The sequence below is a fragment of the Elgaria multicarinata genome, chromosome 8 (genome assembly GCF_023053635.1).
Source record: "Elgaria multicarinata webbii isolate HBS135686 ecotype San Diego chromosome 8, rElgMul1.1.pri, whole genome shotgun sequence".
Classification (NCBI taxonomy): Eukaryota; Metazoa; Chordata; class Lepidosauria; order Squamata; family Anguidae; genus Elgaria; species Elgaria multicarinata.
Window position 1 is genome coordinate 4,617,804 of NC_086178.1, and position 25,431 is coordinate 4,643,234.

Genomic DNA, 25,431 nt, shown 5'->3' on the forward strand with positions numbered 1-25,431 from the left:
AATTTCTACTTAAAGTCTCTGCTGCTGTTCCAGCCTGCCTGAAGCTTGTGCTTAGCAGACCCTGGGCGGGATTCTCAAGGCTCCGTTCCTGGCTGCTGCTGGCTGGGATAAGCTGCGTTCCCTGCCTGGCCTGGATGCCTTAAAAAAGCAACAATTGGCCAGGGAGGAAACGGCTCGTTTATTAGCCGTGGAGATAATTGGATTCAGTTGTGTGAAGGCTGGTCTGTTCCATTGCTAATTGCTCCCTGGTGATAAGAAAGTTTGCAAGCAGCCAAGCCAAGGTGGAGTGGGCGGGCAGGCGAAGTGTTGTCCCCTTTCTCCTGATGGGGACACTGTCTTTGAACAGGACAGAAATTCGAACCTTTCCCGGTGTGGAGATATCATGACTGCTGCCTGCACCTGCTGGATTTCTGCCTGCACTGCTTAACCTACCTTAAAGGGTTGTTAAAGGCTGCAAGAGTTGGGGGAGATATTGTTGCCAGCTGGGCTGGGCTGTGTCCTCCAATAGCGTAGGACCTCCATTCCCATGGTCCTCAACTGCTGGGGAGTGATGGGACTTGTAGTCCTAAGTCTCTTGAGGGCACTGTCTAAGGGGAGCCTACAGGGTAGAAATGGAAAGTTATCAGATGTGGACCGAATTGGACCAATAGACGGTACTCACAGGAACATCGCTTGTAATTCATTCAGAAAACTGTTCGTTATAGGGCAAATTAAAAAAAGAATAAATAAATAAGCAAACAGACACGTTGAGCTGCCTTGTACGGAGTGAGATGTTTGGTCCACTTCTCCCGGTGCTATCCAGTCCACTCTGAATGGCAGCTGCCCTCCAAGGGCTGAGTTCGAGTCCTGCCAAGCTTGGCTGCCTGCACTGATCCTTCTTGCTGGACTGAATCTGTCAGCCCCATGAGCTCTAGTCCTTCCCCAGGGCAAAATTATTATTATTATTATTATTATTATTATTATTATTATTATTATTATTATTATTTTGTTACCCCGCCTCTCCCTCTGGATCGAGGCAGGGTACAACACAAATGCAAACACTATAAAATACATATAATTGATTAAAACATATTAAACTAATACATTATTGAAAGGCATCTTAAAATTCAACTGGGTATGATGGCAGTTGCAATCCAGCACATCCGGGAAAGGCTGATACAGCTTGTAATGAAATAGCCCTGCAGGTGACTTCATGGTCTCCACCAGGGTTTTCCCTTTTCACTTCCTGGCCATGGACTTCTCAAGGTGAGGTCCTGACCAGGCTAGAGAGATCCCGGCTGGTTTGCAGCGTAATCCTCCAGCCCCGCTTTCTTTCTCCGTGTCTCAATTTTGGGAGTCCATCCCTGATTAGAAACTGGCATGGTGAGGAGGGTGAGGAGGAGAAAGGGGGGCGTCTGGCAAGAACCGCTGGCTTCGGGCAAGAGGTGTTCGCGATGGATGTCGTCAGCCGTTCGGAGTGTTTTCTCACTCCTCCGCTTCCAGGAACAGGCCGTCCAAAAATGTTCCCAAGCAGCAGGGCTGGCAGCCTGGCTGAGAAGGGAGATAGGGCCAGCTGGCTGTGGGAAACGTACCCTCCCACAGGTCCTGGTTGCTCTGAGGCCTCCTCTGCTCCTGAAGGAGAAGGCAGGGTGAAGGACCGGACAGGACAGGACACCATATCCCTCTTAGCATCAATGAACATGTCCATTGCAGGCTAAGCAGTTGGGGCGGCGGCCTGGAGAGCCAGACTCGCACCCGTAACATGCTGGGGGGATGTCGTAAAAACATCAGAAGAGCCCCGCTTGATCAGACCAAGGGTCCATCTAGTCCAGCACTCTGTTCACACAGTGGCCAACCAGCCTTCAGCCATTGACCAACAAGGCAGGACATGGTGCAACAGCACCCTCCCGCCCATGTTCCCCAGCAACTACTGCCTCTGATACTGGAGGTGGCACAAAATCACCAGGGCTACTCACCATTGACAGCCTTCTCCTCCAGGAATTTGTCTAACCCTCTTTTAAAGCCATCCAAATGGGTGGCCATCACTGTTGGGCAGATGTCCGGGGCACAGAAAACCGCATGGCAAAAGGCATGAAAACGGGCACGGGAGGTGGAAATAGGGTTTGACGGCAGATGAATCCGTGTGCGAAGTCAAAAGCAAGACTGGAGCGTAAAGAGAGGCAAGCCGGAAAAGAATCATAGAATCATAGAACAGCAGAGTTGGAAGGGGCCTACAAGGCCATCGAGTCCAACCCCCTGTTCAATGCAGGAATCCACCTTAAATCATCCCTGACAGGTGGTTGTCCAGCTGCCTCTTGAAGGCCTCTAGTTTGGGAGAGCCCACAACCTCCCTAGGTCACTGGTTCCATTGTCGTACTGCTCTAACAGTCAGGAAGTTTTTTCTGATGTCCAGCTGGAATCTGGCTTCCTTTAACTTGAGCCCGTTATTCCGTGTCCTGCACTCTGGGAGGATCGAGAAGAGTTCCTGGCCCTCCTCTGTGTGACAACCTTTGAAGTATTTGAAGAGTGCTTTCATGTCTCCCCTCCATCTTCTCTTCTCCAGGCTAAACATGCCCAGTTCTTTCAGAGAAGTTGAGATATATAAACCTGAGGACTAGAAACATGAATGTCACGAAGCATGCCAGGGAGCCAGACCTATTATTCCAGGGATGGTGGTGATGACGACGACGACGATTTATATAGCACCATCAATGTCAAATCCCATATTTTTGATTCAATCTTTGTCAAATCCCACATTTTCCATCCCCATCCCCTCACCTGTCCTTTTGTGAACCGCCCAGAGAGCTTCGGCTATTGGGCGGTATAAAAATGTAATAAATAAATAAATAAATAAAAATTTATCAAGTCCTTTCAGCCTCCGTTCACCGTGACCAAGTTGTCCAGAGTTTTTGGGTCACTGAAACCTCTCTTGTCTGCTCTCTTGCAGGCTCTGCGTGACTCACCTGCATCATGGACCGTGCTGTGACACAGCCCCGCGTGGCCTCTCAATCCCCTGCCTGAGCTAGACCATAATAGTCTGAAGCCACTGGACGCTTAGATGGCTCCTCTGTGATCTCCTGTTCCAAGACCAAAAATCCCCTGGAGGGGCAAAGGGCAGGGGAAGGAGAGCCAACGGACTGGCCGCCCTCGTCCTCCACGGGCTCCTGGGGAGAAAGTGAGGATTGGGACCGGAAATAGAGACGATGACCCAAATAGCGCAGCCTCAGGTAGGTAAACACACCACTATTTAATACGCTGTGTCAAAGCTGCGGCAAGGAGCATTCCTTGTTGCAGCCTTCCTGATCCTGTGCATGTTTACTCAGAAGTAAGTCCCGCGGGAATCCCAAGGCATTGTGCACAAGACTGCCAACCTTTTGCCAGCCTCCCTCAACCTGGCGCCCTCTGGGTGTGTGGGTGTGTGCTGCACTCCAACTCCCATCATCCCTGGGCAGGTGGCTGTGGATAATGGGCTCTTAAGTCCAAAACCACACACCCCACCCAATGGTGCCAGGTTGGGAGACGTTGCCTGAGGCCATGTAGCGAGGACCGTCTCTCCTGATCAGTGGTGGGTTTCCAAAATATATAATAAAAATGGATGATCTAAAAAGTCCGGGCTTGTTGACCGTGGAAACTTTTCTTTCGGGGTTAATAACATCTTCATTTTTATAATTTATTTTAGAGGGTTCGGTGCTCACAGGCTTTCATAAGTGCTAGCTGCTATTTTATTATAAAACTTCTTAGACTTTTTTTTTTAAAAAAATGATTGATTTTTCTTGCCAGCTCTCTTTTCATATGCTAGATTCTATGCACGCGCATAATGTGCCCGTGGTTGTGGCGGAAATTCCCGTTAGCTCCATGGTGTCAGGGATGGAGCTGAGCTCTTGGTCATTTACATCTAGGAAGCGTTTGTATTCTTAAGGCCTTTGAAAACCTGAGCTATAGATGATTCTCCACGCTGTTGCCCCAACCCAGCCAGGGGTGCTACCCCAGTGGTAACAGCTACATATCCCCAGTTAAATGGCGCTGGGCATGTGCAAATAGGCTGTGTCTATACCGGTTCTCTCTTGTAACAGGGAGTTTCGTGGGGCGGTACCCATGTGCACAGCCATTAGAGCAGTGGTTCTTAACCTTTTTGGTGTCACACCTCCCTTGTGAAAAATCTTATGGCCCATGCCTCCCATGTGTTAACGGCGCAAAATTTAAGCTTAGGCAGGACGAGTTTGCATTTTTTAGTTGTCTCTGGACTAAAAAAAATGCATATTCAATGAAAGGAACACGAACACAAGCAGTGAATAGTTTTGTAGCCGACTGTGGAGGAGTCTTGTTTGTTTCTTTGTAAACCACCTCTCAGCACTTGGAAGATCCCAGCCACGCAATCCAATCAAGTTTAGGGAGAAGAGTAGGGTGACCCCATGAAAAGGAGGACTGGGCTCCTGTATCTTTGACAGTTGCATAGAAAAGGGAATTTCAGCAGGTGTCATTGGTATGCATGCAGCACCTGGTGAAATCCCCTCTTCATCACAGCAGTTAAAGCTGCAGGAGCTATACTAGAGTGACCAGATTTTAAAGAGGGCAGGGCTCCTGCAGCATTAACTGTTGTGATGAAGAGGAAATTTCACCAGGTTCTCCATATATACAAATGCCACCTGCTGAAATTCCCTTTTCTATGCAACTGTTAAAGATACAGGAGCCCGGTCCTCCTTTTCATAGGGTCACCCTATTGTAGGCCTTTTCTCCAGTGCTCCTAGGCCAGCAATTGGAGACCACATGACCTCACCCTCTCCCAACAGCATTCAGATAGAACTCTTGGGCTGCTGCATTTTCAAGGAGCGCTTTTAAAAATAAAAATAAAATTGAAAGAAGAAAGGAACAACTGCTTAAACTTCAAAAGGTGGAAACCCTGTCCCTTTCCCCAAGGAGAAATTCTCTGAAAATTTCTCCTTCCCCAAGCCTTTTTCTCCAGAGTTTTCGTTTTCTTCCTCCCCCCCCCCCCCCACGAAATGCCAAAAAATGGAACAATCAACACTTTCGGCCCAGCTCGACTTTTTGCAATAAACTGGGGGAAAAGTGACTTAGGGAATGGTATTAAAGGCAAAACTGAAGTACTTTGGCCACATAATGAGAAGACAGGACACCCTGGAGAAGAGGCTGATGCTAGGGAAAGTGGAAGGCAAAAGGAAGAGGGGCCGACCAAGGGCAAGGTGGATGGATGATATTCTGGAGGTGACAGACTTGACCTTGGGGGAGCTGGGGATGGCAACGGACGACAGAAAGCTCTGGCGTGGGCTGGTCCATGAAGTCACGAAGAGTCGGAAGCGACTGAACGGATAAACAACAAAACCAAGCAGTCACTTACCTTGAAAGATTGATTGTTCTTCACGAACGCGAACGCACGTGTAGCAGGTAACGGTAACTACGATAACGCACGTGGTGTACAAATGAGCTACGTCGTAGCTCCCAAGATTAGTAGAAAGAAATACGGTTGGGCCAAGCTGCGCTGCTACGTACTTGTAAAATAAACAATTTATAGTTGAGAGGCTACTCCCACCTCCCCTGGAGTCGGTCCAAACCTCCCCTGGGGAGGCGTACCCCACCGGTTAAGAACCCCTGCATTAGAGTAAGCCCTGCAGACCTGGGTGAGCAGCTTTTAGCGCTCCCCGTGCCCTGCAAAACATTTTATGCTGGAAGATGTTATTATTGGAACATCAGAAGAGCCCTGCTGGATCAGACCAAGGGTCCATCTAGCCCAGCATTCTGTTCACACAGTGGCTGTCGACCAGGGACCCACAAGCAGGACATGGGTGCAACAGCACCCTCCCGTCCATATTCCCCAGCAACTGATATACATAGGCATACTGATACTCCAGATAGCACATAGCCATCAGGGCTAGTAACCATGGATGATCGGCTTCTCCTCCAGGAATTTATCCCTTGCTCGGCTTCGTCCATTTTCTTCTGCTGCCCCTTACGCCTGGAACGCTCTTCCAGAACACTTGAGAACTACAAGTTCAATCGCAGCTTTTAAAGCTCAATTAAAAACTTTTCTTTTTACTAAAGCTTTTAAAACTTGATGTTGTGCGGACTCTATACTGTTAGTTTTACCCTACCCTGTGCCTGCTTACCCTACCCTGTGCCTGTTGGCATTCACTTCCCCTCCTTATTGTTTTACTATGATTTTATTAGATTGTAAGCCTATGCGGCAGGGCCTTGCTATTTACTGTTTTACTCTGTACAGCACCATGTACATTGATGGTGCTATATAAATAAATAATAATAATAATAATAATTATCCAAGCCCCTTTTAAAGCCATCAGCTAAGGATCGCGGGTCTTCTCTGAATGAATGCTTGGAGGCGGTAATGGGCTGGATGAGGATAAACAAACTGACGCTGAATCCAGACAAGACGGAGGTGCTTGCTGTCAAGGGCTCTGACCTAGGTTTGGAGGTGTGTCAGCCGGTTCTGGATGGGGCTACACTCCCCCTGAAAGACTGTGTTGGCAGTTTGGGGGTGCTCCTGGATCCGTCGCTCCAAATGACAGCCCAGATAGACGCGACGGCCAGGAGTGCCTACTATCAGCTTCGGCTGATACGCCCCTTCTTAGAGTCAGAAGACCTAAAGACGGTTGAGCACACGCTGGTAACTTCAAGGCTTGACTTCTGCAATGGGCTCTACATAGGGCTACCATTGTACCTAGTTCAGAAACTTCAACTAGTTCAAAATATGGCAGCCAGGTTGGTCACCGGTACATCTAGGGGTGAGCATATTACCCCAACATTAAAATCACTCCACTGGCTGCCAATTAGTTTCCAGGCAAAGTACAATGTGTTGGTCATTACCTTTAAAGCCCTAAATGGTTTGGGTCCATGTTACCTGCGGGATCGCCTTCTCCCATACAGTCCGCCCCGCACACTCAGGTCCTCTGGGGAGAACTTACTTCCGTCAGCTAAAACTAGGCTGACATCAGTTTCCCAGAGGACCTTTTCTTCTGTCGCCCCCAGATTGTGGAATGGCCTACCGGAGGAGATTCGTAAAATTAACACTATGTGTGATTTTAAGGCAGCTTTAAAGACTAGCCTTTTCCGGCAGGCCTATCCAGATCAATGTAAAATCAAGAATTTTTAAGATGTATTGATTCCTGTTCTAACGTTGTTCCCCGCCTTGATCCAAAGGGAGAGGCTGGTAAGAAATAAATAAATATATTATTATTATTATTATTATTATTATTATTATTATTATTATTATTATTGTTATTATTATTATCCAAATGGGTGGCCGTCACCACATCTTGTGGTAGTGAATTCCACTACGTGCTGCGTGAAGAAGGCCTTCCTTTCATCTGTCCACCCATCAGCTTCACGGGGTGACCCCTTGGGGTTCTAGTATTATGGGAGAGGGAGAAAAATGTCTCTGGACCAGAAGAAGAAGGTGGGCAGAATGCAAAAGGGACGGCAGCATGGTCAGGGGCTCTGGGGTCAGCTGCGGGCCCCCTCCTGAGGTGTGGACCTTGGCAGGTGCCCAGTCATGCCTTCCCCTGGTACCAACCTTGTGTCACCTGATCCCTGCTGAGCTATTAGCTGCAATACCACCTGCAATACCACCAATATTAGGTGCAATACCACCATCTGCAGTAGGTGGCGCTACTGCCCAAGCCAAGAGTGGACCAGAGAACTCTGTTCTGCAACATATTTTATATTGTTTCTATGATTTTTATCTCTACGCCGCGCTGAGATTCTTGTGATATAGGGCGGGATACAAATGTTTAAATAAATAAATAAAAATGTTGCCACTGTAACCAGGAAAATGGAGCCCAGGGTACCCTCCCAAAGCCCCAATTCACATCCCCTGGTTACCTTAGTGTTAGATTGTCAATCCCTCTCCAGTATCTCTTCCTGTGGAGACGGTATTGCGTGTCTATACATGGGTGTGTTTAATAAATATGTTAAATAATCCAGTGGGTTACTTAGGGTGTAATTCATCATCCTGTCTGGGGTGAGGCAGTAATTTATTTTGTTTGTTTGTTTGAAGCATTTTTAGCTAGCTTTTCAGCGGAAAAGGTTCACAAAGCTGCTTATGGATAATTTTTTTAAAAAAGGTACAACACAAAAAGAAAAGGCGACGGGGAGGGAAGAGGAAAAAAGCTAACTCTGGCACCGGTTCTTAAAGTGACAATTCTTATAATGTTCTGCTGGGTTGGAAACAGTTCAGAGAGCCTGAAGCAATGGCTGCCGTTAGGTGACAGTTAAGAGAGAGCCAAAGGCAGTTGTTCTCCTGACCGAGTTGGTCAAATAGCCCTTCTCCCTCCCTGCCACCTGATCAAAAGGCTACTGCGAGAATACCAGTATCAGAGGCAGTACGCCTGTGTGCACCAGTTGCTGGGGAACATGGGTGGGAGGGTGCTGCTGCACCGTGTCCTGCTTTGTTGGTCTCTGGTCCACAGCTGGTCGGCCCCTGTGTGAACAGGTTGCTGGACTAGATGGACCCTTGGTCTGATCCAGCTCGGCTCTTCTTATGTTCTTGCTGATTTTATTTTGATTCTCTTTGCCTTCGCATACAATATGTGGCTTGGCTCACTTGCTTGAACTGCCCGCAAGTGGGAAGGAGAGGCGTAAGGATTTCCTGGGCTGCTTCAAACTCATGTTTTTGACATGTGGATGGTATTTGAGGAGATCTCGAGCTATTTTGCTGCCCTGGGCAATCAGATAATTTGGCCTGGGGGAGGACTGCATTTCCTCTTTTCTTTACAAGTAAACGGACGAAGGGACTCTGAGCTCTGCGTGTCTTGAGCTACAGTGCCAAGCCGATACTGCAGGGGGAATGAAAGAGAAAATATCCTGCAGGATTGTACCCTATCTGCTGGCATTCGGTGCAAAGAATCAAAAGTCAATCAGGTCCTCTCCGCTTTGAACGGTTCAGAGTCTTATCCAGAGTTTTGTGTTGTTGTTTCTGTCCGTCATTGCATTATTTTGTTTTGTTTTTTAACTGTTGGTATTATTTTAATCGCTGTTGATATTATATTTTTAAATGGTGGTTTTATATATTGCAGCTATCTTTTAATGGATGCTATGGGGTTTTTCCGCCCCTTAATATACTGTAAGCTGCCCTGAAAAGGGTGGATAAATACGGAAAGCAAGCAAGAAAGAAAGAACGAAAGAAACGGCAGAGAATGTGCAATGTCACGGAATCATAGAATCATAGAATAGCAGAGTTGGAATGGGCCTACAAGGCCATCGAGTCCAACCCCCTGCTCAATGCAGGAATCCACCTTAAATCATCCCTGACAGATGCTTGTCCAGCTGCCTCTTGAAGGCCTCTAGTGTGGGAGAGGCCACAACCTTCCTAGGTAACTGATTCCATTGTTGTACTGCTCTAACAGTCAGGAAGTTTTTCCTGATGTCCAGCTGGAATCTGGCTTCCTTTAACTTGAGCCCATAATTCCGTGTCCTGCACTCTGGGAAGATCGAGAAGAGATCCTGGCCCTCCTCTGTGTGACAACCTTTTAAGTATTTGAAGAGTGCTTTCATGTCTCCCCTCAATTGTCTCTTCTCCAGGCTAAACATGCCCAGTTCTTTCAGTCTCTCTTCATAGGGCTTTGTTTCCAGACCCCTGATCATCCTGGTTGCCCTCCTCTGAACACGCTCCAGCTGGTCTGTGTCCTTATTAGTAGCCTCTTCTGGAAGCACCCCAGGTTTGCAATCTAAGGGTCTAATTTACACCAAGCAGGATATTCCAGTACGAAAGCGGTATATAAAAGGCAGGAACCACACTGCTGCTTTATAGCGGTATTGTAGTGCACTGACACCTGTTGGGGCCCATTGACACAGACCATATACCGCTTTCATACCACTTTCATAGTTTTATATCCTGCTTGGTGTAGACGTGTCCTGGGCCCCAACAGTTGTCAGTGCACTTCAGTACCACTATAAAGCAGTAGTGTAGATCCTGCAGTGCACTCAATACCACTATAAAGCAGTCATGTGTCTCCTGCCTTTTATATACCACTTTCATACCGCTTTCATAGTGGAATACCCTGCTGGGTGTAGAGGAGCCCTGAGACTGTTCAACTGAAGTCACACTCTTAAGAGCTGTTTCTTCCACTTATCTGATGAAATCCTCTGTAGTTCCCAACAAAGCTTAGCTCAGAAGGAGGTTTTAAATGCTCCGTATTTTCTTCCAATATGGCGGCGGGCACTAAAAAAACCCTCTTCAAGTGGTTTTCTGAAGGGGATATCCCACTACTGACACCATGTAGTATCCCTCAGGCATAGGGACCATACGGGTGAGCTTACCTGCTCAGCCTGCCGCTTGCCCCTAGACTGCCAGGCAATAACTTCAGAGCCTTTTCCTTGCTGGATTCCTTTATTATTGAAACCTCCTGGAACAGTGACACACCAAACTCCCTGCAGCAAAGGCCCACGCCACCAAGTGGGTCCAGGAGGTTGTAAATGCCTCCTTGAGAGAGGGAGTGGTGCCGGCCTCTTTAAAAGAGGCGGTAATCAGACCACTCCTAAAAAAGCCAAACCTGGACCAGGAAGATGCTAAAAACTACAGGCCGGTGGCTAATATCCCCTTCCTGGGCAAGGTGCTTGAGCGGGTGGTTGCAGGACAACTCCAGGCACTCTTGAATGAAACGGATTATCTAGATCCATTTCAATCGGGTTTCAGGCCTGGTTTTGGAATGGAAACTGCCTTGGTCGCCCTGTGGGATGACCTCTGTCGGGAGAGAGACAGGGGGAGTGTGACCCTGTTGGTTCTCCTGGACCTCTCAGCGGCCTTCAGTACCATTGACCATGGTATCCTCCTGGATAGGTTGTCTGAGCTGGGAGTGGGAGGTACTGCGTTGCAATGGTTCTGCTCCTACTTGGATGGCCGATTCCAGAAGGTGGTGCTGGGGGATTATTGCTCTGTGCAGTGGCTCCTAAGCCATGGGGTTCCGCAGGGCTCTATTTTATCCCCTATGCTGTTTAACATATACATGAAGCCGCTGGGGGAGGTTATCCGGAGATGTGGACTGAGGTGTCATCAATATGCGGATGATACCCAGCTCTACCTTTCCTTTTCATCAAACCCAGGTGAGGCAGTGGCTGTTCTGAACCAGTGCCTGGGCACGGTAATGGACTGGATGAGGGCTAACAAACTGAGACTCAATCCAGACAAGACGGAGGTACTGTTAGCGGGTGGTTCATCTGTCATGCAAGGTGATGTTTGCCCTGTCCTGGACGGGGTTGCACTCTCCCTAAAGGATCGGGTCTGTAGTTTGGGGGTGCTCTTGGATCCAGAACTGTCGCTTGAGGCACAGGTGAACTCAGTGGCAAAGAGCACCTTTTATCAGCTCAGGCTGATATACCAACTGCGCCCTTATCTGGACAGAGATAGCCTAGCTACAGTGATCCATGCTCTGATAACCTCTCGTTTGGATTACTGCAATGCGTTATACGTGGGGCTGCCTTTGAAAATGGTCCAGAAACTTCAGCTGGTACAAAACAGGGACTAACACGGTTACTAACAGGGACAGGCCGGTGAGATCATATCACACCAGTCCTTCTACAACTTCATTGGCTGCCAGTCCAGGTCCGGGCCCGATTCAAAGTGCTGGTATTAACATTCAAAGCTCTAAATGGTTTGGGGCCAGGTTATTTGAAGGAACGCCTCCTCCCGTATGTGCCTGCCTGGACCTTAAGATCATCCACAGGGGTACTTCTCCGTGAGCCCCTGCCGAAGGAAGTGAGGCAGGTGGCTACCAGGAGCAGGGCCTTCTCTGCTGTGGCACCCCAGCTGTGGAACGTGCTCCCCAGAGAGGTTCGCCTGGCGCCTACATTGTTTTCCTTTCGTTGCCACCTGAAGACCTTTTTATTTTCTCAGTATTTTAACACCTAATTTAACTTAAATTTGAACTCTGCTGTTTTAATCTTATATTTTAACCTATATCAATTTTTGCTGTGTGGTTTTATCCTGGTTGTGCTTTTTATACTGTATTTTGTATTCGTGTTTTTAAATTGTTGGTTGTTTTATTATGCTCTTCATGGTTTTAATTTTTGTGAACCGCCCAGAGAGCTTTGGCTATTGGGCGGTATAGAAATTAAATAAATAAATAAAGTGGATGAAACAGAAACCCCGCCCAGGCCTTCATTGAGGACCTGTAGACTAGCAGCTACATCCTCTAGTTCATGGGGGGGAGGGCATGGGTTTTTTTGCGGGGGGAAATGACAGATTGTATTGGTCATATGGACATGATGAATGTTCGGAGGAAAAGCAGCTTAGAAGTCTTTCTGCAGAATTAGGGGAAGTGGTTATGGGTGCAGGGTTACTGTTCCTAGAAATTGCCTTGGACCCATTCTGGCATTTTATCTCAGCAAGATGGTCAAGTCTAGACGTTTGTGGGGTTTTTACTTTATTTATTTATCTTTTAAAACGGGTGCCAGGAGAAGGCCAGGATGCAGATGAAAAGTTCTGCACTTGAAGTACAGTGGGGTACAAACAAGCAAAATAAGAGAGAGAGAGAGAGAGAGAGAGAGAGAGAGAGAGAGAGAGTCTTGAGGCACCTTGAAGACTAACACATTTTCTGTGGCATTAGCTTTTGTGGGCTCGTGGTCCTCCATCGGATGCAAGGAGTATCGTAGAGCATTTTAGGTTCGTATGCAGTAGATCTAGAGCTTTATCACAACAGCGTTATACTGTGCAATCACTGTGAATTGCATGCAAAGGACTCCGAAGTTTTCCAGCTCATAATCTGCTTTTATTGTGAAGTACTCCCAGGCATCCCACTTTAATTGTGCTATAAAGGCAAAAGACTCGCCGTATTTTGATACTAGTTTTCGAGAGTATCATCCGAGCGGCCACTGGGGCGCAGGAGCAGGATTTGAAGAAAAATTAAACAAATGCTTACATTTGCGTAAGCTTTAAAGATAAAGACCTCAAAATTGGCACAGTAATAGATATTAAGGAGAGCTTTAAGCATACCAAATTTGAATTGGATTGGGTCATCCGTTGATTTTTTAATGATTTTTTTTTTACATTTCCCCCCTTAACCCCATCTCCTGGTATGCAAAGGATCTTGGCGCCTGGTAGCAAAAAACAACAACGACGCCAACAGCTTAGCGCTGCAGGGATAATTCGAGGGAAACAGGTACGTGGGATGAAGCTAATAGGCTAGAAGGTTGAGGGGAGACATGATAGCCCTCTTCAACTACCTAAAAGGTTGTCACACAGAGGAGGGCCAGGATCTCTTCTCGATCCTCCCAGAGTGCAGGACACGGAATAACAGGCTCAAGTTAAAGGAAGCCAGATTCAAGCTGGACATCAGGAAAAACTTCCTGGCTGTTAGAGCAGTACAACAATGGAACCAGGGGCCTTAGGGAGGTAGTGGGCTCTCCCACACTAGAGGCCTTCAAGAGGCAGCTGGACAACCATCTTTCAGGGATGCTTTAGGGTGGATTCCTGCATTGAGCGGGGGGTTGGACTCGATGGCCTTGTGGGCCCCTTCCAACTCTGCTATTCTATGATCCTCCCAGAGTGCAGGACACGGAATAATGGGCTCAAGTTACAGGAAGTCAGATTCCAGATGGACATCAGGAAAAACTTCCTGACTGTTAGAGCAGTACGACAATGGAATCAGTTACCTAGGGAGGTTGTGGGCAGTTAGGCAGAAGGAAATGCAATGCAGAAAGTTCTGACAGTGACAACCAACACTGTTGTAAACAGTGGTCATTCACAGCACTGTTGCTGCTGATGACACAAACACTTTGGCGCTACGTAAAGCAGTTAACACATGGGCAAGAGTCCATGAAAGCGCGTGCCAGAATAAATGCGTCAGTCTTGAAGGTGCCGCAAAACCTTTTGTTGTTTTTGCTGCAGCAGCCTAACACAGCTACCATCCGGAAGTTGTTACAGGCATAAATGTGAGTGAAAGAATACCAGCTACTAGCGGTGACATCTTGGGGAAACTGTCGTGTCTTTTGCCAAAGTCAGAGGAGGGAGGCCTTTTCGTTCTCTTTAAACTGTCTCACTCAGTTGAGCGTGTCTCAGGATCGCACCCTGACCCCAGGGTGGAGGGGGTGTTCTTGAGAAGCGCCATTTTCGCTAGAGGACATTAGCGGATCGCCTGGACTTGTGGGACGGGAGCACTTGTAGACCTGGTGGTGAGTTCTGTAGGTGGCTCAGACTGGTCATGGACTCACCGTGGAACTCTGGGGATGGAGCTGTCTTCTTTATTCTTGACGGGCAGAAATTCAACAGGTGTGGTGCCTCCCCAGCATGGAGCTGCCATGATGGGAGAAACTTTGTCTATTGAAAGTTTTTCACGCAGCCATTAATGTCACAGAATCTGGGGAGGGGGCAGAAAGGGGGCAACCTCAGACCTTTGGTCCATTTAGCCCAATATTCTTGACACTGACTGGCAGCCATGGCTCTTAAGGGCTTCAGGCAGGTTTTTTTTACTGCCTTACCTGGGGCTGCTACCGGGGCGGGGGGGTGTCGAACCTGGGCCCTTCTGCATGCAAAGCAGAGGCACTACTACAAAGCAACATAGAATCATAGAATAGCAGAGTTGGAAGGGTCCCACAAGGCCATCTAGTCCAACCCCCTGCTCAATGCAGGAATCCACCCTACAGCATCCCTGACAGATGGTTTTCCAGCTGCCTCTTGAAGGTCTCTAGTGTGGGAGAGCCCACAACCTCCCTAGGTAACTGATTCCATTGTCGTGCTGCTCTAACAGTCAGGAAGTTTTTCCTGATGTCCAGCCGGAATCCGGCTTCCTTTAACTTGAGCCCGTTATTCCGTGTCCTGCACTCTGGGAGGATCGAGAAGAGATCCTGGCCCTCCTCTGTGTGACAACCTTTTATTCAATTCAATTAAGTGTACCTTTATTGGCATAAAACAACCACAAACCATGCAAAAACATCATGACATCCTCCAGAGACCACCTTTTAAGTATTTGAAGAGTGTTTGTACTTGAAGAGCCTCTTCTGTAGGCTCTTGAAATGGTTAGCGGGGCTTCCTCCCCATCCGTGAGATCCGGGCGATAGTCTGTCATGATCCCCTCCGAAGAACTTGACGGAGGAGGTCTTAAGTCTGCTGCGGAATTGGCTTTCGAAAGCCTGGGGTCGGCGATCCCGCTTAGAGGGTCATTCCGGCCCGTGATGCTGAGGGCAAAGGGATTGGTGCTGTGCTGGATTAACCCAGGCGGGCAGGCTAGTTTCTCAAGCGCTCTCCAGGATTTCGAAGAGCCTCTCGGGAGTGACTCTCTGTGGCTTTCTGCTGTGAGGGCACGCCTGCCTTTCCAGGGAAACCAACCCAACCAGCACAGCTCCTTGGCGAGCGGAGCATGTCACTGAAACTCTGACGCCACCCACATGCCTGCCTGCCTGCCTAACTGCCTGCCTTGCTGTTGGTAATGAGTTGAATGGTCACCTTCCTCCTCGCATGCCAGGATGGGTGAAGTCATTGTCATGTGACTGACTGGCCAATTGGGAGCGAGGCAGCCTCGCTGGGGGAGAGAGCCAGAAAGCCAGAGTGCCCAACTCCTGGCCAGATGTGTGTGTGTGTGTGTTTATGTGTGTGTGACAGGCAAGCGGCAACCTGAGCCTGGAGACATCCCTCCGGAAGAGATGCAAGAGGTGAGTACCGATGCAGAAGCCACCTTTCCATCCGGAAGCTGCCGGGTCCCTCCATCCCTCGGCGGCAGGCTGACAATGTCTAGCGTTGTCTGGACTGTGATTCCAAACCAGTCCCACTGCCTGGGGCACAGGAACTTTATTTTTTCCCCAACCCTCTGATGGGCCCCAGGCTGTTTTTGAGCTTCCTGAAACTGACGGAATGCTAGCTGAAACTGACCGCAGAGGGCAGGGGGAAGTGCTCCCTGTTTTGGGGTGCGGGGGGGGGGGGCTCGCTGAGAACAATCTGGTGGGCTTTCACGAGCGGGGCAGGGAGCGTGTGTGTGTGTGTGTGTGTGTGTGTGTTCTGTGTTGGGAGCAGTGATTTCCCAAATTGATCTGGATTATAGGTTGTGTTTCTCTTCTTTCTGTGCATGGTTGCTGTTAGTGGTGGCTTTGCGTATCCTGAATTTCTTACACAGGTGTCAGTGCAGGAAACGGCAGGTCCCCCATGGTCCTTTCGTTACACGGGACGAATGCATCTGTCATTGTACTGAGAGGTGCGCGTATGTGTTTGGGGATGGGATAGCAGCTATGCGCGTCAGCCGCGGCTTCCAACTTTGCGTCCCCCGTAAACTCGCCCTGCATCCTTTGGCCTCGGCGCCCTCTCCCCAGTCTGCAATAGGGTGATAATGATACCGGCTTACCTTACAGGAACGTTGTAGGAATTAATGAACTGCTGTCTGTGAACGTAAGACCTTGAACACTCGAAATGTCCTGTGAAACGCTAAGCAGCATTTATTACCGTGTTGTTCATAGGTTGGCGGTTGCTTCCACACAGGAAACCGCACGGACGTCTGTCACATGTGGGATTTATTGATTTATTTATTTATTTATTACATTTTTATACCGCCCAATAGCCGAACCGGATCACTGCATAACTGCCAGTTTCTCAGGGGCTGTGGATGAAAAGCCATGCCTCAGTAGACAGCCCGTTCCCACAGTGTGAATACGGACGGAAACAGCCCTCTGTGTGTTCCTCACATGTGACATTGTGGAATCCATGTATCATTTCTTACATCAGATTAATGTCAGGTAGAAAGGGATGACCGGTCCTTCAAGGTGATGGATTGCCTGAACATCACTGTTGCCATGGAGAAAGAAAGCATTCTATCTCTCAATATAGAAGATAGCGTTGGTGGTAGACGCGCAACACCCCCCCCCCCCCATGGGAATTATGAATGAAGGCAGTGCCGGCCAGTGCGACAAAACTGTGACAACGTTGTGTTGACGTGGGAAATGTAAAAGACTCTTTCGGTGTCTCCGTTCAAAATAGCCATGACAAATTCTGATTCAATAGTCTGTGCAGGAAATTGTGTGGGTTGTCATGTATATTGATTTCACACACGTGCTTCAACGTGGTACGGGCCGCTGACTCGGACAGCTTTAGAAGGGATTAGGCAATTTCATGGAGGATCACGCTCTCAGTGGCTGCTCATGATGGTGGCTGTATGTCATCTCCAGTATCATAGAATCATAGAATAGCAGAGTTGGAAGGGGTCTACAAGGCCTTGAGTCCAACCCCCTGCTCAATGCAGGAATCCACCCGAAAACATCCCTGACATATGCAGTAGGCCTATGTATACTAGTTGCTGTTGCACTCCTGTCTTTATTTATATATTTATTTATTTATTTATTGCATTTCTATCCCACCTTCTCTCCTCCAAGGAACCCAAGGTGGCATATGTAATCCTCCCCCTGCATTTTATCCTTACAACAACCCTGTGAGGTAGGTTGGGCTGAGAGTCTGTGACTGGCCCAAAGCCACCCAGTGGGTTTCCATGGCCAAATGGGGACTAGAACCCGGATCTCCTGACTCCTAGACCATCACTTTAGCCACTACATCACACTGGCCATCATGTCTTGCTTGTGACCTTCTGGTTGGCCCCTGTAGGAACAAAAGCTGGACTAGATGGACCTTTGGCCTGATCCAACATGGTTCTTTTTAGGTTCTAATGAAATCTATAATGTGCAGTTATCCTACATGGCAGACTACCATACATGGGTTGGCTAGAACTCCTGCTTAGCACATAAGAACATAAGAAGAGCCCTGATGCTGGATCAGACCAAGGGTCCATCTAATCCAGCACTCTGTTCACACAGTGGCCAACCAGCTGATGACCAGGGACCAACAAAGCAGGACATGGTGCAACAGCACCCTCCCACCCATGTTCCCCAGCAACTGGTGCACACAGGCTTACTGCCTCGAATACTGGAGATAGCACCCAACCATCAGGGCTAGTAGCCATGGATAGCCTTCTCTTCCTCCAGGAATTTATCCAACCCCCTTTTGAAGCCGTCCAGATTGGTGGCCATCACTACATCTTGTGGTAGTGAGTTCCATAGTTTAACTATGCGCTATGTGAAGAAGTACTTCCTTTTATTTGTCCTGGATCTCTCACCAATCAGTTTCATGGGATGATCTCATTGGGTTCTAGTATTTTGAGAGACGGAGAAGAATGTCTCCCTGACCACATTCTCCATACCATGCATAATTTTGTCCACCTCTATCATGTCTCCCCTCAGCCTCCTTTTTTCCAAGCTAAACAATCCCAGTTGATGTAACCTTCCCTCATAAGGGAGATGCTCCAGCCCTTTAATCCTTTCCTGCACATTTTCCAGCTCCATAATATCCTTTTTTAGGTGTGGTGACCAGAACACAGTGTTCTAAGATCCTAGGTCTGATCCCTGGCAGGAACTTCACGTAAGGCTGGAAAGACTCGTACCTTAATCCCTGGATGGCTGCTGTTGCCAGTCAGTGTTGACAGTACTGAGCTAGATGGACCTAGGGTCTGACTCCAACGTTCCTACCTGCGGGTTTCATGTGATTTTCCACATAGAAGAGCTTTCCGTGTAGGAGTTTTGCCATGCCTGAAGCTAACCTTAGATATTTGGCTATCGGATTCTTATTTTCCTGCCCTCTCGCTAGTAGCAGCAAATAGCGTCGAGCCGAGGAACGAAAATGTTCAGCACACGATTGTCAGGACGCTGGTTGAGTTGTATTACACCTTACGGATCAAGGCCACATTTCCTGCGGCAGCTCCGTTTTTTCTTAGAAGGTGTTGTTCCACCCTCGCTGTGGGGAGGTGGCTGGGATGGGATGTCCTGACATTTTATTGTGACATCAGTACAAACCTTAGGGCATGGGTTTTGTAGTCCAGTTTAACTGGGAAACATCTGTTCAGTTCCGGGATGGTGTGATTGCTGATCAGAGAAGCAGCACTGGTTGCATTTTTAAAGCTGTTTCCTGGGGATGCTCATTTTAGCAGCATTGGGAGGTGACTCACACCTCTGTGCCGAGCAAAATCCAAGATATGAGGACACAAAAGGGAGAACAGCAAAAGTCCCATCACTTACCACCGACACACAGGAAAAAACATCAGTGGCTGATCATGTTGAAGGTATCTCATGCTAAGGAGTGATGCTGGAAGAGTGTGAATGGCTGCCAGTGGCTACTAGTCATAGAATCATAGAATAGTAGACTTGGAAGGGGCCTAAAAGGTCATCGAGTCCAACCCGATGGCTCCATGTTGCCTTTAGGATCAGAAGCTGCAGTCTGGGGATACAAGCATGAGGTTGCTTGCTGTCGTGCTTAAGTCTTACTTTGGGCATCCAGTTGGCAACTGTGTGACCAGAATGCTGCACTAGAAACAGAATAGCAGAGTTGGAAGGGGCCTACAAGGCCATGGAGTCCAACCCCCTGCTCAATGCAGGAATCCACCTCAAAGCATCCCTGACAGATGCTTGTCCAGCTGCCTCTTGAAGGCCTCTAGTGTGGGAGAGCCCACAACCTCCCTCAGTAATTGGTTCCATTGTTGTACTGCTCTAACAGTCAGGAAGTTTTTCCTGATGTCCAGCTGGAATCTGGCTTCCTGTAACTTGAGGCTGTTATTCTGTGTCCTGCACTCTGGGATGATCAGGAAGAGGTCCTGGCCCTCCTCTGTGTGACAACCTTTCCAGTATTTGAAGAGTGCTATCGTGTCTCCCCTCCATCCTCTCTTCTCCAGGCTAAACGTGCCCAGTTCTTTCAGTCTCTCCTCATAGGGCTTTGTTTCCAGACCCCCTGATCATCCTCGTTGCTCTCCTCTGAACCCCCTCTAGTTTGTCTGCATCCTTCTTGAAGTGTGGAGCCCAGAACCAGATGCAGTACCTAAAGTGAGGCCTAACCATTGCCGAATAGAAGGGAACCAGTACCTCACATGATTTGGAAGCTATACTTCTATTAATGCAGCCCAAAATAGCATTTGCCTTTCTTGCAGCCATATCGCCCTGTTGGCTCATATTCAGCTTGTGATCTACAACGAAGCCAAGACTCTTGGTCTGATCCAGCAGGGCCCTTCTTACGTTCTCATGATGGACCGCTATTAACTAAACAGAAGGCCGTGGGACTTCCTCGGCTCCCTCACTCACGACGCCCCTGCCTTTAACTGAGCATTATATCCAGTTTTCTCCTCCTCTTGGTGAAACCAAGAGTCCACTTGCCACATAGCAACGGCGCTCGCTCTCCACATCCTGTGTATGCACTCTTCCCCCTCAGTAGCTCCCGCACATTCACAAGTGTTTGTGAAGGGCTCAGCTAACGGGCATGAGGGGCTCCCTGGAGCAGCCGATTCTCCTGCCTTTTCTGCTTCTAATTTATTTATTTATTTATTTTATTTCATTTAGATACCGCCCCACAGAAGCTCTCTGGGCGGTTTACAACAATTAAAAATGGTAAACATTAAAAGTATACACAATTTAAAAACCATCAAAAACATAAAAAAACAGTATAAAAACAACAATATCCGTTTAAAAACAACAATTCTGGGGTCCATTAAAAACAAACTTGATGTCGTTAAATGCTGTTAAAATGCCTGGGAGAAGAGAAAAATCTTGACCTGGCGCCGAAAAGATAACAATGTTGGCGCCAGGCGAGCCTCATCGGGGAGATCATTCCACAGTCGGGGGGCCACCACCGAGAAGGCCCTCTCCCTTGTTGCCATCCTCCGAGCTTCTCTCGGAGTAGGCACTCGGAGGACCTTAGATGTTGAGCGCAGTGTATGGGTAGGTTCATGTCGGGAGAGGCATTCCATCAGGTATTATTATTATTTATTATTATTTTATTTATATAGCACCATCAATGTACATGTTGCTGTACAGAGTAAAACAGTAAATAGCAAGACCCTGCCGCATAGGCTTACATTCTAAAAGAACTTTCAAAGATGTGGAGCCTTTAGAATTCTGACTGGAACCCGGAGCGGACTCACCGCCCCACTGACATCGCCCCACCAGCCTCCACTGGATAAACCTGCATAGAATTGTGCCGTTATTGACTATTCAAGGGCTCATCAGACTAAATCACTGTTTTGCTGTCCCAAGCCATGTAGGGCTTTATAGGTTAAAACCAGCACCTTGAATTGGGCTCAAAAACATATAGGCAGCCAATGCAAGCGGGCCAGAATCGGTGTTATATGCTCAAACCTATCAATCTGGCGGCCGCATTTTGCACAAGCTGCAGCTTCCGGACCGTCTTCAAAGGCTGCCCCATGTAGAGGGCATCGCAGTAATCTAATTTGGAAGTTACCAGAGTATGGACAACTGAAGCTAGGTTATCCCTGTCCATTTTATTCTTACCTTCTAAGAAGACGAGAACCACCTGCTAACCATTCCCTGGACGAATGAGCACGTAACTCCCCTGGAGAGCGCATTGCCTTCTTCACGCCTGCCCCTCCATCCCTGTTCACTCATATTTTGCTCTGGAAACAGAGGTGCCGGTTGTGCACGCTTGGGGGGGAACTGACCCTTGCGAAGCGAAGTTGTGGAGGGGTGGTTTCTGATGGCGCCGCATGTGCACCGAAGGGTGTTTTATTCCGCCTTCAAAAAACCTCAAATAAGCCAGAGTGGTTTTTTGCGCAAGGCTTCGTTTTCTCCCAGGAACGCACAGCGGAACTCCCTGGGAAACCATGCGCCCCCTCCTTTCTCGCCCACCCCACGGCCTTCCCGTCTCGTTGACTTTAATCACACATCTGTCTGCGTCGCGTCCCTCTGGAGCTTGGGAGACTGAACCTGGCAGCTTGCCTGGGCCTGCGTCACTTCCTCCCTCCGCCGCCTGGCGTGCTTCCTGGATTCCTGGCGTACTGGTGCGGTGACCTGTGTAGGCAGGGTAGCTCTTCACGTGTCTGGTGCCGCTGGGCTCTTCCCGCCTCGGCTGATGAGCTGAGCTCTGCAGCATGACGGAGAGGTGGAAGGGGCCGGGGTGAATGCAAACAGACACATGTGCATTCCTCTCTCTCTCTCTCTCTCTCTCTCTCTCTCTCTCTCTCTCTCTCTCTCTCTCCCCCTCATACAGCAAAGCTTTATTGACATGACCCGATAACACCAGAATAGTCCAGGAAAGACAAAGCTCCAATGAAACTTTAAGGAAGGGAAACAGAGCTGTAAGAACATACGAAGAGCCCTGATGCTGGATCAGACCAAGGGTCCATCTAGTCCAGCATTCTGTTCTCACAGTGGCCAACCAGCTGTCCACCAGGGACCCACAAAGCAGGACATGGTGCAGCAGCACCCTCCCGCCCATGTTCCCCAGCAACTGGTGCACTATCTGCTGATACTCCAGATAGCGCAGGGCCATCAGGGCTAGTAGCCAGTGATAGCCTTCTCCTCCAGGAATTTCTCCAACCCCCTTGTAAAGCCATCCAAAATGGTGGCCATCATTACATCTGGTGGTAGTGAGTTCCATAGTTTAACTTTGTGAAGAAGTCATAGAATCATAGAATAGCAGAGTTGGAAGGGGCGTACAAGGCCACCGAGTCCAACCCCCTGCCCGATGCAGGAATCCACCCTAAAGCATCCCTGACAGATGGTTGTCCAACTGTCTCTTGAAGGCCTCTAGTGTGGGAGAGCCCACCACCTCCCTAGGTAACTGGTTCCATTGTCGTACTGCTCTAACAGTCAGGAGGTTTTTCCTGATGTCCAGCTGGAATCTGTCTTCCTGTAACTTGAGCCCATTCTTCCGTGTCCTGCACTCTGGGAGGATCGAGAACAGATCCTGGCCCTCCTCTGTGTGACAACCTTTCAAGTATTTGAAGAGTGCTCTCATGTCCCCTCAATCTTCTCTTCTCCAGGCGAAACATGCCCAGTTCTTTCAGTCTCTCTTCATAGGCTTTGTTTCCAGACCCCTGATCATCCTGGTTGCCCTCCTCTGAACCTGCTCCAGCTTGTCTGCGTCCTTCTTGAATTGTGGAGCCCAGAACTGGACGCAATACTCTAGATGAGGCCTAACCAGCGCCGAATAGAGAGGAACCAGTACCTCAAGTGATTTGGAAGCTCTACTTCTATTAATGCAGCCCAAAATAGCATTTGCCTTTCTTGCAGCCCTATCGCACTGTTGGCTCATATTCAGCTTGCGATCTACAACAATTCCAAGATCCTTCTCGTTTATAGTATTGCTGAGCCAAGTGTCCCCCATCTTGTAACTGTGGATTTGGTTTCTATTCCCTAAATGTAGAACTTGGCATTTATCCCTATTAAATTTCATCCTGTTGTTTTCAGCGCAGCACTCCAGCCTATCAAGATCACTTTGAAGTTTGTTTCTGTCTCCCAGGGTATTAGCTATCCCCCCCAATTTGGTGTCATCTGCAAATTTGATCAGCGTTCCCTGCACCTCCTCGTCCAAATCATTAATAAAAATGTTGAAGAGCACTGGGCCCAGGACTGAGCCCTGCGGCACCCCACTCGTTGCCTCTTCCCAGTTTGAGAAGGTTCCATTGATAAGTACTCTTTGAGTCCGATTCTGTAGCCAGCTGTGAACCAACTGTAGCCAACTGTAGCCGGGTTCTAGTCCCCGCTCGGCTGTGGAAGCTCTCTGGATGACTTTGGGCCAGGCACAGACTCTCAGCCCAGCCCACCTCACAGGGTTGTTGTTGTTGTGAGGATAAAATGGAGAGGAGGAGGATTATGTACGGTTCCTTGGAGGAAAAAAGGTGGGAAATAAACGTAATAAATTACTAAATAAAATGTATAAATATAACTTCGTGTGCGTGCAGATTTCCTGCATAAAAGCAAGTGTCTGTGTAACACTGTTTTGGGGAAAGAAGCGCCCTAATGTTATTGGGAAACTCGCAGGGTGTGTGTGCTCGTAGGATCATACGAGTCGCCTTGTTGGACCAGACCGAAGATCCGTCTTGCCCAGCAATTCGCCTCCAGCAGCTGATATTAGTTAATGGCCAAATTGATAGCAATTGCCTCTCATCCTCATTAGTCTTCGTTAACCTAACCAGATTTCCTCTCCACTGTGCGTGGTCCTCCCTCTGCCCATATTCAGTGCTACGATGTTGAACAAATCCTACGCTTCAAATCTTGGACTAATCTCATATCTCCGGTGAAGTGGGTGAAGGGCCCTAGGGTTACTGGATTGAGGTGTGTGTTTTCATTCCCCACTGGGCTATTAACGTTTATTTATTTATTTCCATTTCTATCCTGGCCAAAGCTCTCTGGGCAGTTGAGGAAAACTGAAGGTTTCCGATATGCGGCTCTTCTTTATTTTCACCTTTGGCAGTTTCTGTCTGGTCTCTAAATGGTTGGTGTTTGGGGGGCGGTAGGGTGCATGGATTAGCCATTGATTAGGGAGATCCCCTCCCCACTTTTTTCCAAGCATGCTCAGGAGCGCCCTCTTCGCTCCCCACCCCTTCCCACCGTACATCGCGAGAAGGGCTGGACCAGGTTGGGCAAAGGGGAGAAGCCCCCTCCCCTTCTCTAGACACGTCCGTTGGATTGGCGTTGCGGGGGGGGAGGAAGGGGGGGCATGGATGCTGAGAGGGGGAGGGGTGCCTGGACCGCTCGTCCCTGTTCCAAGCTGCATTGCTGAGCATCCTCCCCCCTGTCTTTCTATGCTAGTTCTGCCACACGGGCGCCAGGGACTGGATTTTGAACCTGTGCCCTGGACCGCTTTCCGCGGTCCGCTGCCTCCTCTCCTCCTTGGTAGCCCGGGAAAAGGACGGTTTGCGGTTGCTGCCTCCCCATCTCCTCCGGCGCCTGCGTTTGGACCGCTGGGCAGGAGCTCTGCCTGTCTCTCACCTCCCTGCCTGCCTCTTTCCTAGGAAAGCTCCTCCATGCCTCCCTCCCAGCCAGGCGCACGTAGGATTAGCTCGGGGTTGTGAGCATCCCAGCATCCAAGGAGAGGCCTCCCCTCTCGCCATGGCGACGGGATGCAGGAAAGCCTGATGGCGCCGCAAGGAGTCTCCTTTCAATCACCTCGGACTGCAAGGACCCAGAAGGGGGGGGGGAGAGAGAGAGCTCCAGGAGCAACCGGGAAGGGCTGAGTCACTCCTGACGGGTGCCGGGGCAAAGATGGCCCCCTGACGCCTCTTCCAGGTGAGATCCTGTGAGACCCGAGGCCCATTTTGGGGCTGTGGCATCGTTGGGCTCTGGAATTTGGGATCCAGCCTTCCGGTTCGGCGGTCCGCCTTCTCCAAGCACCATGGGGGAGAAGTCCGATTATCAGCGTTTGGCCAGTGGGGAAGAGGAGGAGACAGAAGAGGTGGCGGGGACCCCGTCCTCCAGCTTCGCAGATTCCGTGCCTCAGGTGCCCAGGCTGGATTTGTTGGCAGTGCCCGGCCAGAGGGTCAGTATGACGTTGGCAAGGATGGGGATGCTGGAGGGAGAAGGGAGGCCATGGAGGCTCAGGCCGGAACAGTTGGGAGGGTGGATGTGAATCCACCTCCAAGAGGCACCAGCGTGTGGTGTCTTTGAGGCATCAGAGGGGTGCCCCTTAAGACGCAGGCGTCCAGACCCGGCCAACACTGGAACGATGGTGATGATCTGGAG

General features: G+C 49.1%; 1 protein-coding gene across 1 annotated transcript in view; it reads left to right on the forward strand.

Moving 5' to 3' along the window:
- The first annotated feature begins 2,946 nt into the window (after nucleotides 1-2,946).
- The window catches only part of TNK2 (tyrosine kinase non receptor 2), a 135,180-nt gene continuing 112,695 nt past the window's right edge, over nucleotides 2,947-25,431 (forward strand). The window contains exon 1 of the mRNA XM_063131763.1: nucleotides 2,947-3,206. Within this exon, the coding sequence (XP_062987833.1) occupies nucleotides 3,183-3,206 (24 nt within the window). The 5' untranslated portion in view covers nucleotides 2,947-3,182. The remainder of the gene's footprint in view (nucleotides 3,207-25,431) is intronic.